The 17,164-nt window shown below is 41.2% G+C and overlaps 1 protein-coding gene across 1 annotated transcript in view; it reads left to right on the top strand.

Annotated features, from left to right (window-relative positions):
- The window catches only part of SHC4 (SHC adaptor protein 4), a 138,964-nt gene extending 129,604 nt beyond the window's left edge, over positions 1–9,360 (top strand). The window contains exons 10-11 of the mRNA XM_056135420.1: positions 3,768–4,021; positions 8,420–9,360. Of these exons, the coding sequence (XP_055991395.1) occupies positions 3,768–4,021; positions 8,420–8,575 (410 nt within the window). The 3' untranslated portion in view covers positions 8,576–9,360. The remainder of the gene's footprint in view (positions 1–3,767; positions 4,022–8,419) is intronic.
- The last annotated feature ends 7,804 nt before the right edge of the window (positions 9,361–17,164 follow it).

The following is a 17,164-nucleotide window of genomic DNA, read 5'->3' as shown; positions in this document are numbered from 1 at the left end:
TGGTCACTAGATACAGAGTCAAGAGATTTTTAAAGATAAATTTGGGAAGGTTGCATCATAATTATATTTTCTAGAGATAGTTTTTAAGTAGGGACAAGACTGTACCGCACAAACTTGGGCAGCAGCGCAATGGTTGCCTAACTGGCTTTGAAAGACTTTATAGAACTCTCATGTATAGGTGTAAAACAGGGGCAAGAGGATCTCTTGTTTGCCAGACACTTGCATAAATATGTAGACAATCCTTTGCGTTTATAAAGCAAATTCCTATGTAAAAGATTCTTTGCATTAAAAAAATAGACAGGAACATAATGGTGGAATAAATGCCCAAAGACAATGGAAACAAAGAACTTGAGAACTGGTCTTCCATAGGAAGTAGGGGAGTTAAAGAGATAGAACAGGGAAGAAACTACAACAGTGATGGAGAGAAGTACGCAACCCGGAGGAGGAGGGGGAGTTGAGCGTTGAAACCCTGTCAGTAGCAGTACTGTAAATTTGGTGCCAGAAGTTTTTTCTCTCTTTGAAAATCACCTCTCATAGAGGCAGACTGGTGGATGGGAGGGAAACGGGGTGGGGAGGGAGGATGGGGCTGGGAATATCTGAGGGAAGTGGGCACTGGTGAAGGGATTGGTGTTGAAACTCTATAAGCCTGAAACGCAATCATAAATAATTTGGTAATTCATGGTGATTAAGTAAAATAATAGAATAAAGAAATAAAGGGGAAAAGATTTGATTTCTGTTATTAGACATAAACCTTTGCCTGGTTTCTGACGTAAGAATTTTATGTTACTTACTGGGGTCGGAGAGATAGTACAGTGGATAGGACATTTTCCTTGCACACAGACAACCTAGTTCTATCAGTTCAACACAGTTCTATCCCCAGTATCCCATATGGCCCCCCACATACCACCAGGAGTGAATGCAGAAGCAGGAGTAACACCTGAGCATTACCTGGTGTGAACCAAAAAAAAAAAAAGAATTTTGTGTTCCTACTCCTGATAGCTTTGCTAACTACTATCAGAGGCTTTTGTCTATATTCCAAAGTCACTTGTTATTAGGGAAATGCAAATCAAAACAACATCTATCTCACATAAGTGAAAACAGCCAACATCAAAAATACAGGAAATAGGCAGAGTTGACAGGGATGTGGTAAAAAAGGAACCCTCACTTACTGTTGGTGAGAATGACATCTGGTTCAGTCTCTATGGGAAAACTGTATTAAGATATCTCAAAAACAGAGCTTCAGTATGACCCAGTCATTCCACTTCTTGTCACCTACCCCCAAGAATACAGAAAATATTAACTGGAAAAGATATATGTATGCCTTTATTCATTGAGTGCTTGGCACAATAGCCACGATATGGTAGCAACTCAAATATTCCATGATAAATGAATGGGTAAAGAATGTACACAATATCTGTACACAATGGAATACTATGCAGCCATAATGAAAGAGGAAATCTCATAGTTTCCTGCAACACAAAGCCAGGGAATTAGCACTTGAGCACCACCGAGTATAATGGCAACAGCCCTTCACCCCAACCCCCAAAAAAAAGCTCTGAGCTAGACCTGTTATACTTTGTAAAGGGATCTGCAGAATATTATCACTGTAAATGTCAGTCATACTCAGTTCTACCTGAACATTCTGTCACATTTCCGTGCTCTTGACTCTAGATCACACAGTTCCAGTGGATGGAACTGGAGGGCATCGTGTTTAAGTGAAATAAAAGAAGAACAAATACTGGAGGATCTCATTCATCTGTGAAAACAGAGGGACAAAATAAGTGAATAGAAAATATTGAGTGATGGTAAACCCTTGGCTTTTGATTATAAGATTGAGATTACCAATCAGTGGGGGCAGGAGAGGAGGAAGGAAGAGGCAAAGTAGAAGTGACACAGTGGGACAGTGGTGGAGGGTCTTGGGCACTTCAGCGGAGGTGAAGATGCAATAACTTTGTACGCCAAAACCAGTAGTAACACTACTGCATCCATGTCACCTAAACTTCAATTCAACACAAAAGGTGAAGTAGATGCACCAGTTTTGAAGACAGAAAGACTTTTCTTCCATGACGAGGGTTTTAGAGTATGGGTTTTGAAGTCAGATTTCACTTCAAATCCCAGATTGACAACAGCGTAGTAGTGTGATTTTGGATTGGTCATTTAACTTTTTTTTTTCTTTTTGGGTCACACCCGGCAATGCACAGGAGTTACTCTTGGCTTTGCACTCAGGAATCACTCCTAGCAGTGCTCAGGGAACCATATGCTGGGAATCCAACCCGAGTCAGTGCATGCAAGGCAAATGCCCTACCCGCTGTGCTATCAGTACAGCACCCTAGACATTTAACAGTTCTAAGGCTCATTTCTTCCCTGTCTAACTATGAGAGCTAATGGGAGAATGTGTATAGAGCAACGGGGGCTGGAGATCTCTACTTATGAGAAACTTACCTCTGGCACCAGAGGCAAGGCATTTACCCAAGTGCAGCAAATCCAGATTGATCCCTGGCACTGCGTAAAGTCAATCCTCCAAATATTGTCAGGGGTCTCTCACAGGCACAGAGTCAGAAATAGCCCTTGTGAACCACCAGGTAGCCCTCCAGCCCAATAAAAAAATATAGCTCCTAGGGGCTGGTGCAATAATACAGCAGGTAGGGCATTTGCCTTGCATGCAGCTGACCCGGGTTCTATTCCCAGCATCCCATATGGTCCCCTGAAAACTGCCAGGAGTAATTCCTGAGTGCATGAGCCAGGAGGAACTCCTGTGCATCGCCAGGTATAGCCCAAAAAGCAAAACAACAACAACAACTATAGCTCCTAGCTGTGCCTGTTATAGTTTGTAAATGGGATCTGCAGAATATTATAACTCTGAATATCAGTCATACTAAGTGCGATCTGAACATCCCATCGCATTTCCGGTGCTCTTGACTCTGGATCACACTTCCTCCGCAGGGTCCACGGGAGTACTCAGGCAGTGTCTCCCTCTCATCTTGTCTTCTCTCACCTGGTCCATTCCTTGTTGTCCAGGCAGATGGAGGAAACAAACAACAGAGGGACAATTTTATAGGAATGCTCTGAGGCTCTGCACAGTTTTGAAGTCTTGAGTCAGAAGCATCTTTAGAAGCACATTAATTAATTTTTGTTCTTACAATGTTAAATGGAAGGCCAGAGGGATAGTACAGTGGGTAAGGAGCTTGCCCTGGATATGGCCGACCCAGGTTTCATCCCTGGCATCCCATATGGTCCCCCGAGCGCCACCAGGAGTCATTCCTGAACATTGCTGGGTGTGGTTCAACACCCCCCTCCCCGCCCACCGCTTGCCTAGCAAATGTTAAATGCACAGCTTAAAGTTACTGTAGGCATTTTCAAAGAACTTGGGGTCAATTTAGAAGTTACCTGTGATCCAGTTACAACATAAGCCTCTTTTTTTCCCTGCAACTCAGAGCCCCGGAGACATAAAGAGCCTCTCTCTGTCGTTATAAAAGCAGTTCTCAGGGGTTGGTTCCATTTCTCATCCGTAAGGAAAACCACTGCACCTGGGCAAGCCATTCCTGGTAACAGAAGCCAAGGGCAATGTTTAGATCTGCCATTAAATTAGAGTCTGTTCAAAGTTCTGGAAACAAAAACCACACTTGTTCCAGAAACAGTATTATTTAGACACAGCCCTGCATATAGTAGGGCTGCAAGATTATTTGCTGAGTGAAAGAGTTGATGAATGGATGCATGGGTGGATGAGGAGGTAGCCTGATGATGCCGTCTGTGTGTTTTGCCTACAGAGACACCAGAAACCGTTCAGCCGGGTGCCCAGGCTCAGCCTGCCAGCTCACATCCTTCGCCACATATTCAGCAGCAGCTGCGGAGCGAAGAGTGTTACCACGGCAAGCTGAGCAGGAAGGCGGCAGAGAGCCTCTTGGTAAAGGATGGAGACTTTCTGGTTCGAGAAAGTGCAACGTCCCCTGGCCAGTATGTGCTGAGTGGGCTGCAGGGAGGCCAGGCCAAACATCTTCTCCTGGTGGATCCTGAAGGCAAGGTATCAAAGCCCCCAGTGCTGCCTTCCAAGGATGGGTGATGAAATTGCTCAGAGGGATGCATCCACTCTCTGATATTGAGGGATGTTCAAGACAAAATTCTAATATGGGGGCTGGAACAATAGCACAGCGGGTAGGGTGATTGCCTTGCATGCAGGCGACCTGGGTTCAATACCCAGCATCCCATATGGTTCCCCGAGCACCGCCAGGAGTAATTCCTGAGTACATGAGCCAGGAGTAACCCATGTGCATCACTGAGTGTGACCCAAAAAGCAAAACAAAAACAAATATAATATATATTATATATTGATGTATGTATTTTTTTGGTATTGTACCACCCACCAGTGCCCAGGAGTTAGTCCTGACTCTACACTCAGAAATTATGGTGCACAGAAGACCATATGGGGTACTGGGGATTGAACCCGGATCAGCCACATGCAAGGCAAGTGCCCTACCTGCTGTACTAGCTCTCTAGCCCAAGAGAGAGCACTGATTTTTCCCCCTTGACCCTATTATTGGAGCAGAAAATGCTCAGTCGAGGTGAGCGAGAGGGTTTGCATGGAGCCCCGCAGGGGATCAGGAGAGGACAGCCTCTTTCTGCCTGTCTCAGTTCAGCTCTGTGAATTCAGTGCTCCATGAGCTATGGGGAATCTCAGCTGACAGTTCCTCGCCATCACATACAGAGCCCTTACTCTAACAGCTTAATTTCATGAACAGATGCTTCAATCATTGTAAACTAAGGATTGATGACATAAAAATAGTCTGACCGAAGCATTAAGTTGTTTCTCAGAGTAAGAGAAGTGGCTCCGGCTAAGGCAGCTGAGAAAGCTTTTTGCAGGTTTGAGGTGTAAGATGAGTCCTGGACGAGGGAAAAATTTAAAAAGGGGAGCGTGGGAGGCCAGAGATAAAGCACATGGAGTCAAGGAGCTTGCCTTGCATATAGTCCCTGAGCACCACCAAGAATAGCCCCTGACACTGTCAGGTGTGACCCAACGCCCTTCCCCAAAGGGAGCACAAGGAAAGAATCACAGGAGCAGAGAGGACAGTAAAATGGCATCGAGTCAGGGGACAGATAGTAACAGCAGGTAGGGCACTTGCCTTGCACACTGCTGCCCTGGGTTTGATCCCTAGCACAACATACGGGTCCCTGAGCACCACCAAGAGTAATCCCTGAGTGCAGAGCCAGGAATAACCCCGGAGCACTGCTGGGTGTGGCCACTCCAAGCAAAAACAAAACAGAAAGAATATTGAGAGGGGGCATTGAGTGCAGCAGATATTTACTTGCTCTGTGTTTCAGACCGATGTCCAGGGACCTTGTACCTTTTTCAGTCTCAGGGAACCAATAAGAAATATCTGGGGCAGACGTTGTGAACAAGGGCAGGTAGGTAAGAGAGGCCTGCCTTAGCCCCGGAGAGTCTGCAGTATACGGAGAGACACCAGAGGGAGCTAGAGATCGAGGTACCTGGCACCAAAATGCTCAAGGTTCTCCCAGCCACAGATCTGAGAAGAGGTTTGAGGTCCCCGAGATCACTACTCTGCCTGACTGCTGAACGTTTTTCCTATTTAAGGCCAGATCCAGAATCTGATCCTCGAGAAGTGGAAATGTAGGATTTGTGTGACAAAGCATTCAAAATAACCACATCTATTAAACTGAGTAGAATTTCTGCAGTGCTTTGGAGAGTTCAAAATAGCCCGAAAGCCAGCTCAACCATCTTAGTACCAGGAGTTTAACTGACTGTAAAACAGAAGAAATGATCAAAGTCATTGGAAATAAGACTTGGAATAGTCACAACTATGTCATAAATACCGTCATAGCATGTCAGGCGATAATGAGTGTTTTTTTTTTTTAATTATTTTGGTTTGGTTTGGTTTGGTTTTTGGGCCACACTCAGCGGTGCTCAGGGACCGATTCTGGTAATGCTCAGGAAACCACAGCAGCAAACCTGGGTCAGCCATGTGAAAGGCAAATGCCTAAATCTTGCACTATGTCTATGGCCCCCTTCCGAACCAGTTTTAATAAATTCGAGGTTGCAATTGTGCCATGTATCTTTCTTTCTTTCTCTCTTTCTTTCTCTTTTCGTTCTCTTCCTTTCTTTCTCTGTTTCTTCTTTCTTTTTTCTTTCTTTCTTTGTTTCTTTCTTTTTCTTTCTTTCTCCCTTTCTTTGTTTCTTCTTTCTTCCTTCCTTTTTCTTCCTTCTTTCTTTCTTTCTTTCTTTCTTTCTTTCTTTCTTTCTTTCCTTCTTTCTCTTTCTTTGTTTCTTTTTTCTTCCTCCCTCCTTTTCTATCTCTCTCCTTCCCTCTCTTCCCTGCTGCCTTCCTCCCTCCATCCCTCCTTCCCTCCCTCTTTCCCTCCCTCCTTCCTTTCCTATAAACAGAGCTTACTCTTGGTTCTGTGCTCAGGGATCACTCTTGGTGGTACTCAGAGAATCCTATGCAGTGCTAGGGCAAAATTGGAGTAGCTACATGCAAGAGAGGTCCTTAACCTACTTGCAAGAGAGTCCCTGTACTATCTCTCTGGTCCTTAGATAACTTTTCTTGTTATAGTGAATGAAACTAGATATTAGTAGTAGGAAAAACTGAGAAGTTTACAAATATGTGAGGATTAACAGCAGGCCCTTGTAACAGTGTGTTGAATCTGGGCAGGAGACCAAACACACAGTATGCAGGTGGCTGTGACTCACTGTGAAGGGCAGTGACCTCTGCTTCGCTCCTGTCAACTGCCCTCACTCAGAGTTGATCTTTCCAAGGAACCCATAAAGCCATATTTTTATGTGAAATTTTATATGAATTATTTTTAGGCTTTCTCCTATTTCTATGTTTGGGGTTTCTCCTGCAGTGTTCATGGGAGCATGTGGTGTTGGGATCGAATCCAGCCTTCCTGCATTAAGGCATGTGCTTCGCCCTTTGAGTTACCTCTCCAACCTTCCCCGTTTTAAATACAAAATACCAGAACATTTTTTGTGTCGCTTCTGCCTTACCCCCGGGTCTCTCTCAAGCTGATTGAAAATATCTCCTGGTGCATGTAGCCAGAGTGGCTGGTTTGTGATCTCTTGCACTAGGGAGATTAATATAACATTTTTTGTAGGATCAGGTGGAAAGAAAGGGAAAGACCAAGGACAGAGAAAGTAATTAGGCGCTTCTATTAGAAGCTAATGTGAGGGCCAGAGAGATAGGGCAGTGGTACGGCGTCTGCCTTCTACTCAGCCAGCCCAGGTTCTCTCCCTGACACTCCATAGGGCTGCCTGAGCCCTACCAAGAGTGATCCCTGAACCCAGAGTCAGGAGTAAGCCCTGAGCACTGTTTTCTGTAGCTATAAACTCCCTATCAAATAATGCTCATGAGAGTGAGCCCAAACTGAGGCAGGAGACCCGGGACACAGAAAGCAAAGGGAGTTGGGATTAAGAACACAGGCTGGCAGGGCGGATTTGATGTGGCCTGGGGATGAGCTGCAGGAGATAAGACTTCTCTTCAAGGACTGTACCCATTTGAGAGTAAGTTGGAGACCATGTGCCCTTTCCCTCGTAATCCTCTGAGTGTATCCAAGGAACCAACTACCCTCTTTTGTAGCTACAATAGAGTGATCCAGATCAAGAAATGTGATAAACATAGTCACAATGGCATTATCTATGTCTGAGTCCATATCAAATTTGGCCCATTATTCCAATCAGTGTGTGGATGTCATGTGTATATATAGAACAGAGCCCCTCATGGAGGGATGGTGGTGTTACAAAACACTGTTGGCTGTGCTTTTTCGTTCTCTTGCAAACAGGAGCATGTGCCAGGCCACCTATTCAGTGGAGTCTGAGAGAGAGCAGCATCTTAGGCTCATGAAATGAATTAGCTCCTGTGACATTTGCAGGAAGGAGAGACAAAAACTTATGAGAGAGGTCTGAAGCTGCTTCTTTGTGGAACAGAATTTGTCCCGGGAGAGGTTAAACTCAGAAGGTCCTGCTTCCTACAAAGGCAGGATGTCACAGAAGCACTCCGCTAGTTGGGATTAAAATGTGGTGGAATTCTGGCTTCTCTACAACCCATTTAAATAGTTATAGGAATGGTGACATTATAGGATAGATCCACCGGTAGTAGCATGGAAAATTGGTCAACTGAAAATTCAGATCAGGTGACAAGTTCTAATTATTTTTCTAAATAGAAGGATGGTTGCTAAGAGAGAATGAGAAAACTGAAGGATACCCATCAAAAAAATACCACCATCAGCCTTTTTTGGTGGTTCCAAGCATGAGTCATGTGCTCCACTCCTGAGCTACTTCCCATCCTGTTTCTTTGCTTCATTCAACAAAATATCTCACTATTGCCCTCAGGGTTGCATTTTTGCATATACTCGCTTATGTCAGGAGAAGTATTATCATTAAACCCAACCCATGTCTGCTCTTCTTTTCAAGGTAAGGACCAAGGACCATGTTTTTGATAATGTTGGCCATCTTATCCGCTATCACATGGATAATAGTCTGCCAATCATCTCTTCTGGAAGCGAAGTGAGTCTCAAGCAACCAGTAAGAAAAAGTAATAATCCAGGACTTATGCATTTGAGCAACTGACACCATGGCTGTTCCATCCTGCTGACATTTCAAGAAATGGCTTTTGTGGAAGGACACAAGGGGTAGTTCCAGTTTGGTTTCTAGATAAGATAGATCTCAGGCTGTGAAGTGCATCTTTCCAAGATCCTCATGAACTGGGTCTTTTATAAAACAAAGAGCTAACAGAAATTCATTTTGAGAAAGTGCACATCAGATTAGGGGGACACGGATTCATCCATGTGAAGAGAAGTTAAACATGAGCACGGATGTCACTTTTTTAAAGGGCCATATTGTGTTGATAACAAGCTAAAAAGCACAATTAAAATTTCTCATGCTAAAGACAACTTGAGCGAACTGCCGGGGCAGTGGTATGTGCCTTTTAACCTTTGGGGACATTTTCATATTGGGGAAGATTAGTTCTAAGTGTCTTCATGTTCTATAACTACAGAACCATTTGCCAAAAAGTCTTCTCTTGTTACAAAAATAAGAAGCAATTTGCTTGATAGTTATTGATTTTAGTACATTTTCTGTTTAGTAGCATGTTCACTGCAATGTTAAAAATAAAGTTGACATCAAATTCGGACTATGCCTGTGTCAGTGGGCTCAGAACCACTGAGAACATTGGTCTGTTTCATGGATCTGTCCACTTGCTTGTTAAAGGATTTAGGTACAAATTCTTGACTTGGTGCTGCCCAGAGTTGGCTATCTGGATGTTCTGTATGCAGCATGTAACATACTGAAAAAGCCAAATGAATCTGTCATTTCTAATTTAATCTTATTTTTCCCTCCTTCTCACCCTATCACTCCCACCCCACCATGGATTTAAAATCATAGAAACCATTGTCCTTCACATACAGTGTTCAGATTGGTTTCATTCTCATTTAAGTGCAGAATTTATGTGAATGTATGGGGAGAAATCCTGTTGACTGGCTCTGACTGAATCTCAATCCCTTGCCTACCTGTACCCGAGTGCCCTTTCCAGATGTTATCAGACAAAGAGCAGAAGAGAGAAAACATACTGAACAAATCACTTAGCACAGTTTGCCCCCTGTGATAAATGGAAGCTTGGTAAATGAAAACTGGTCATTAAATGCAACAGAGAGAAAAGTGTTAAATTGGGGCACATTAGTGTGACCTTAGACAAGTTGCAGACCACTATCTGGACCCCACTTTCCTTGTTTATAAAGTAAGCAAACTAGGGGCTGGAATGATAGTATAGCATGTAGAGTGCTTGCCTTGCATGCTCAGACAGGTTCTGGGATTCATCCCATATGGTTCCCAGAGCACTGCCAGGAGTAGTTCCTTAGTACAGAGTGACCCCACTTTTTGGTGGGCCCCAAAACAAACAAATAGACAAAACCCAAAACAAACAAACAAACAAACAAACAAACAAAAACTCAAAGGGAAAAACAAGTAGGCTGGGCTAGAGGAAATCAGAGGTTTATTTTAGTCATAACATGGTGTATCTCTAAAAACAAGTTCTCTCTTTGTTTGGAATGAATGTCTATATAATTAAGGTGAAAAATTCTATCCCCCCCTGCCCACTTTAGTCTATATCTGTATTCCAGAATGAATGGAACATCTGAGATCAGATAATGGATGCCTGAAGCTTTTCAGTCAAAGCGTGGATATTTTGGAAAAATAGAAGTAATTACAGGAGAAGTGGATTTGTTTGTTTTGAGTAACTGTAAAGGGTTTCAGTACTTTACTTCACTTTCATATAGAGATACAGCCGTGATTTGAGAAGGCTTTTGTTTGTTTTTCTGAATTATTTGGACAGTTGCCTTAACTCCATTTCATTTTGGCTAAGTAGATACAACTTACTGTTTGCAATGTTGACAGATTTGCTAGGATTTAAATAAAACATGGGAAACTTCTTTGCATAGAAATCATTGAAAATCAAAGCACAGTCATCTTTAATATTTTTATGTTAAGGCTTATGGCTCTATTTTACTTCTAGTGTATTTAATTTCTTAGATATGTTTGTTTCCTTGTATACAACTAGGAAATAATGCATTTTCCATGAATTTTTAATATGCCCTAATTCTTGACTATCTGTCCTCATCAAGGGGATTGCTTTGGGTATAGACCATAGATACTTATGGTAAGAGACCGTGATCAGAGACAAAAACAGAGCTGTGGTTTAGTCTCACTGAATAGAATGCTAAATGGGTAGCAAACAAAAAAATTCCTATAAAAATTGAAACTGAGAGTATTAAAAATGTGAGAAGTACGTAGGGATAATCAGTATTTGACTACAATGGTATAGTAGTTGGGCAAATACTGTGCTTCAAAATACTATGAACACAAAACACAATGAAGCAACAACAGAAAATTTGCTTGCATGCTATTTCAATGACACACTTATCTTTGTCTTCAAGTGGAAATTCATTTGCTTATAAAAACCTGTAAAACATTTTTCAAAAAAAATAAATGATTATTGCTTTGTGACAAATGAGAGCCTATGCCTGATGTTTGGGATTTGGGCCTCTTATCATTGTACGATGTATCAGGTTCTGACATGAAACAGATGTCTCCTTTAAATGAGGTAATTAGAGAAGAGTTCATAAAGAGACGTTTTCCAAAGGTGTGAGCAGACAGTGGGGTGACCCTAAGGGAGAATCTTAAGCCCTGGGACCCTTAAAGGGGGAAGGGAAGGGAGCAGCAATGGAAATGGAAAGAGCTGTGGGCTGGAAAGATAGGATAGCAGAAGGGTGCTTGCCTTGCATGCTACTGACCAAAGTTGTATCCATCAATCCATATGGACTCCCAAATCAATGCAGGCACAATCTCTGAGCTCAGGACCAGGAGTAGGCCCTGAGCACCTCCTGGTGTGGCGCACAAACAAAAATTAAATAAAAATTAAAAGAATTGGAGAAAGAGCTGTGTGAAAGACTGCCTTTGGGGAATTGCATAGAAATGATGATGATGTGATGATCTGCAAAGGAGAGATTCAGCCCGCCCTAAGTGACTCCACCAGAGGAGCTGGGACATTTGCTCCAGTGGATGAAGGGTAGTCTCTGCAAATGGTACTAGAACAATTGAGCATCCGGATCAAAGGAGTGAATGCAAATGAACTAGAGATTTACATGTAAAATGTAAAACTTAAACATTTGGGAAAAAAAGACCAAACACGATTGCCACTCAATGCCTCTTTTGCAAACCACAACACCCAAAAGGAGAGAGAGAACAAATGGGAATGCCATGCCACAGAGGCTGGGTGGGATGGGGGAGATGGGGGGGTGGGAGGGATACTGGGATCCGTGGTGGTGGGAAATGGGCACTGGTGGAGGGGTGGGTGTTTGATCATTGTATAATTAAAACCCAAGCACAAAAATTTGTAAGTCTACAACTGTACCTCATGGTATTTCACTAATAAAAATTAAATTAAAAAAAAAGAAAGAAAGACATAGGAAGAGAAACTGGAGACCTTACCACGGACTGGGTCGACTCCTGGAGAAGCTTGGGAGAGTCTCTCAGCCGGATCCTGTGAAGACTGTCCTCACATGGCCTCAGGCTATGATGAAGGCAGACCCAGGCACCGGGTTGGGCTGACCCTGGGACAGAGTCCGCTGACTGACTGAACTGCAGGACAGCTATCTGGAGAGTCTGAGCGTCCTCGTATATTGTAGGACCCAGGAACTATGAATGAACACAAAGGCCTACTATGACTGCCCCTACACCAAAAGCATGCACTGTTCACATACCAGAATCTGGAAACAACCCGAGTGCCTGAGAGCAGACAACTGGATAAAGAAACTATGGTACATCTACACAATGGAATACTATGCAGCGGTTAGAAAATATGAATTAATGAAATTTGCTTATAAATGGATGGATGTGGAGAATATCAGGCTGAGTAAAATGAATCAGAAGTAGAGAGACAGACAGACATAACTTCACTCATGTGTGGGATATGAAAACAAAACCAGTATGAGACTAACACCCAAGGACAGTAGAAAAAAGGGCCAGGAGGATTTGTCCATGGTTGGAAGCATGCCTAAATAGGGCTGGGGGAGAGGGCAGTTGGAAGACAGAAGGGACCATTATGACAATGATAGTTGGAAGGGATCTCTCTGGATGGAAGATGTGTGCTGACAGTGGGCAAAGGACCTCTCAGTGTATGTATTGCAAACCATGATGCACGAAAGCAGAGAGAGAGAGAGAGAGAGAGAGAGAGAGAGAGAGAGAGAATTAAGAAAAGTGCCTACCATAGAGGCAGAATGGGGGAGCGGGGAGGCAGTGGCAGGAGGGAAACTGGGGACATTGGTGGTGGGAAATGTACACTGGTGTAAAGGTGGGTGTTAGAACATTGTATAACTGAAACCTGATCATGAAAACTTTGTGACTGTGTGTCTCACAGTGATTCAATTAAAAAAAGAAAAAGAAAAAAAGACACAGGAGAAAATCTTCAGGATATAGGGCTAAGCAAAGGGCTTTACACTTGACATGGTCCATTAAAAGTAAAACTATATAATATATATACATATATATGTATACACACACATTTATATGTGGCTTCTAGTTATGAATTTTGCTCTGTGAAAGAGGATGAAGGACAAATTTTAGACTGGGAGATAATTTTGAAAAACACCTAATCCAATAAGGGTCTAATTCCCAGAATTGATATGGAAAACTCCACAATGCTTAAAGTCAGTAGTGAAAAGAATTGAAACTAGAATATAGGAAAAACTACAAACTGACATTTCACTGTAGCTATATAGGTGGGAAATAAGCACTTAAAATATGTCCAACATCAGCCAACAGGGAAATGCAAATTAACACCACAGTGAGGTCTGAGCACGTGCCTAACAGAATGGGTAAAATGAGAAGTGACAACAGTGCTAAATGCTGGCAGTAAGGAGGAGGAAGTAGATTGTATGCACATATAATGCTGGTAGTAATGAGGAGGGAGTAGATTATATCCTGGTGAGAACACAAAATATTACAGCCATTCTCAAAAAGTTTGATGGTTGATTCAAAAAGAAAATGCACAGATAATATTATATCCAGAAATTCTACACATGAGATTGATCACAGAGAAATAAAACTTATGCTCATAGTAAACCTTTGTTGATTTATGAATATTCCAAAGAAATTTTCTCCTTTTTTTGGAAATAAAACCAATATAGAACCCCAAAAAATGAAAATTTACATTCATATGAAAATATACACAGGAAATGTTCATTACAGTTTTGTTCATAGTAAACTATTCTAAACTGGAAACAACCAAGATATTCATTCTGCAGGCAAATACTTAAGCAAATAGTGATATATCCATACTATAGCTAAGCAGGCTATTATTCTTCAATAATAGGTAAATTATTACTGCTAGATGCAACCTTATGGTCTCTGTTTTAGAGAGACCATAGAATTATGCACAGTAATAAAAGCTACATCCAGGACTAGATATATATGGAAGAGGAAAGGAGCATAAATTGATACTCAGGCTTTTACCCAAAGTTCACTTCTGGAAACTGGACCAGAAAAGCACATCAAACCACTTTAAAATACATATCCTATCATTGGACTATACTAAATATTCAAGTGAACATTTGTGCTAAATGCTGAGATTTTCTTACAAATGTTGTATTTTACCCACATGCATTGCATATTTTGTAACCATATATAGACCAGTTTTTAAGTCTTGTGTGGATACTTTGTCATTGATTGTATATTGCAAGAATCAGAGTGTGTGACATGCAGAAACGTCTGCACTTCATGTTAAAATAGAATTCTTTCAGCTCTGATCTTTCTTGAATGACATCATCACTCCTAATACTTTTTAATATATTTCTGATGAAGAAACCTTTTGTGATTGGAAATCGTAAGTATTAAGTTCAGGTAACTGTCATTCACACTTTTTGGACCAAAGATGACTGAAAAGATATACTGCCTCATGTATCTTTCTTCCCTCAATCTCTACATTTAAAAAGAAATTATCTTAGGAAAAAAATAATTCAGTGATGATAAAGAACTGAAAAGGAGAAAAAGGAATTGCTGGGGTTGCAGCAATAGTATATTGGATAGGGCACTTTCCTTGCATGTGACTAACCAGGGTTTGATCCCTGGCATCATATATGGTCCCTCAAGCCCAGCCTAGAAGCGATTTCTGAGAACTAGGAGTAACTCCTAAGTGTGGCCCCCAAAACAAAATGAAACAAAAGGATAAAAAACAAAAAGAAACTGTTGACTTACATCTAAGGGAGGATAATGATCTCATAAGATTCTATATTACAAAATATAAGTAAAAAATCTTAATTTTATTACTTTCCTTGAGAATCTATTATAAGTTATTTAAATAGAACAAAACTGTAGCCAACACATTTCAGTAAAGTATAAGAAATTTCAGAAGAATTATAAATCGATGATTTTGGTAATAGACAACTGGTGATAAAAAGATTGGATCTATCATGTACTTATTCATTTGTTTTTATGGGCCACACCCAATGGTGCTCAGAGCTTACCTCTGCTGGTGCTCCAGGGATCACTCCTGCTAGTGCTCCAGAGAACATATGCGGGGCTGAGGATTGAACCAGGATGCAGCCAAGCAACCATGTGCAAAGCAAATGCCTTACCACCTGTACTATCTCTCCAACTCAACAGACATTTACAAATTATGGGAGAAGCATGAAATAATGCCTTTAATTTTTTAAATTTAATTTTATGTTTATAAAGTAGTTCATAATATTTGATTACATTTAATATTCAAACACCAATCCCAAAACCATTATACCTTCCCACCACCATACTGGATATTCTCATCACAAAGTCCAACCCCTACCCCAAAGCAGAACTGAAATAATTTATTTTGTACTGTTTGTTATGAATAAACCACTAAAAATGCTCCAAAAAATTCCCTTAGAGGAAAGTGTGTGAAGATTGTTGTATTTCACCCAGGCACCATTCAGCCCTTCTGTAAGAGATTAATAACATGTTTTTAGAGGTTGGAACTTGTGTAATTATTACATTTGCGAAAATATATTTCCCTCTAAGATTGGTGACCTTCTACTTTGAACCCCATCAAATGTGGTGCAGTACACTTGGAATATGAATGGTGTGAGGTATGAGAGGTCCCGGAATAGGTTCCCTCATGGGTGAGACTTAGTTTGAGTGTGTGGAGAGGGGCCATGAGCAGTTGACATCTGGAGCTTTTTGGCTGCCGGGGCTGGTTCCCTTGGGGCAGGGCGGGGGCCTCATCCATCCCCCTCCAGGGTGCCCCGAATGAAAAAGCCTGGCCTGGGGTCCGGGGCATGGCTACGGGGTGAGTCCAAAATAATGTCTTTAAATATTTAACACTACACACATTTAGTTAACCGAACTACTCACAAAAATTTAATTGATATTGAGGAAGCCAAGCAAAGATAGTTCATAATCAAGAAGCAAGAATTATAACTCTTGAAACCAAGATCTTTGGGGAATGGGACTATTCATAGCTTTCTTCTAAACATGGGGATTTCAATTGTCCTCAAGTGTATATAAATAAAACTTTGCAGTGGTGCCCACATAAATGATGACAAAACATTCTTGGTAAAACTTAATGTGCTAATTTTAAGGATTCTAAACATAGTGTATTGCATATTTTAAGTTGCCAGGAATACAAATCTTTAAAGTTCTCATCACAAGAAAAACATTTGCTATTTGAACAATAGGAATGATTTGTTTTTCAGGGAGGAATATGATCTCATTCATATGGTTTTATGTTCCCCAAACTTATAAATTGTTTTCTAGAAAATTTTATTTTCACTTGCCCTGAAAATGTGTTGTCTATATCTAAATAGAACAGATTTATAGCCAACACATTTTAGTAAAGTGTCAACAAATTTCAGGGGTATTATGAGTGAATAATTTTAGTAATGGATTATTAGTGATAAGGATTGGATTTCTATTGTTATTGTAATTATGCACCTGTATTTGTATAGTAATGAAGTTCACTGAACTTGTGATCACTTCTCAATAGCTATGAATTTCAAGTCATGATGCTATATATCTGAAAGTGGCATAATATTATTTGCCAACTATATTTAAAACTTTTGTAGAAGAACAAGCTAAAACTCATAGACACACATACTCTTTGTCCTTGCTTGCCTTTTGCTTTTCAGGATCACCAAAAGAACTTAAAATTATTACAGTAAAATCCTTGTGAATAAATGCACAAATAAAACCCAGGAGGCCAGATGACTTTGTGACCTCAAGGCCCATTTTATACTGCTTCCAATGTGTTTGTTTCTTCAAGGCCACTTTTGCTCCACAGCTTACTCCTGGTTTTGTGCACAGAGACCACTCCTGGTGGTGCTCAGGGGACCATATATAGTGCTAGAGATTGGCAAGCACCATACCACCTGAACTAGTAGTGATGCAGTCATACTTCCTCTTTTTCAAGAAATAGATGACAGAACTTTTCAGAACCTTTTACCTGTGTAAGTAGTCTCTAAAACAAAGGAACAGGGAGATTGCTCTGAGCATTACTCCGAATTTCCTATAATCTGAACTAAGTACAAAATAAGACAAAATTTGAAAAAAAACCCTGAAACCCTTTTTGCAGAAGCTGGTGTGACAATGTTTGGTTTTCTGGTATACTAGGTACTGGGAACGTGTTTGACTTTAGGG

Source organism: Sorex fumeus, unplaced genomic scaffold, assembly GCF_029834395.1.
Source record: "Sorex fumeus unplaced genomic scaffold, SorFum_2.1 ptg000111l, whole genome shotgun sequence".
In the NCBI taxonomy this organism is placed as follows: domain Eukaryota; kingdom Metazoa; phylum Chordata; class Mammalia; order Eulipotyphla; family Soricidae; genus Sorex; species Sorex fumeus.
The sequence above is the reverse complement of the archived record's forward strand: the minus strand, read 5'-3'. Positions and strand labels throughout refer to the sequence as shown.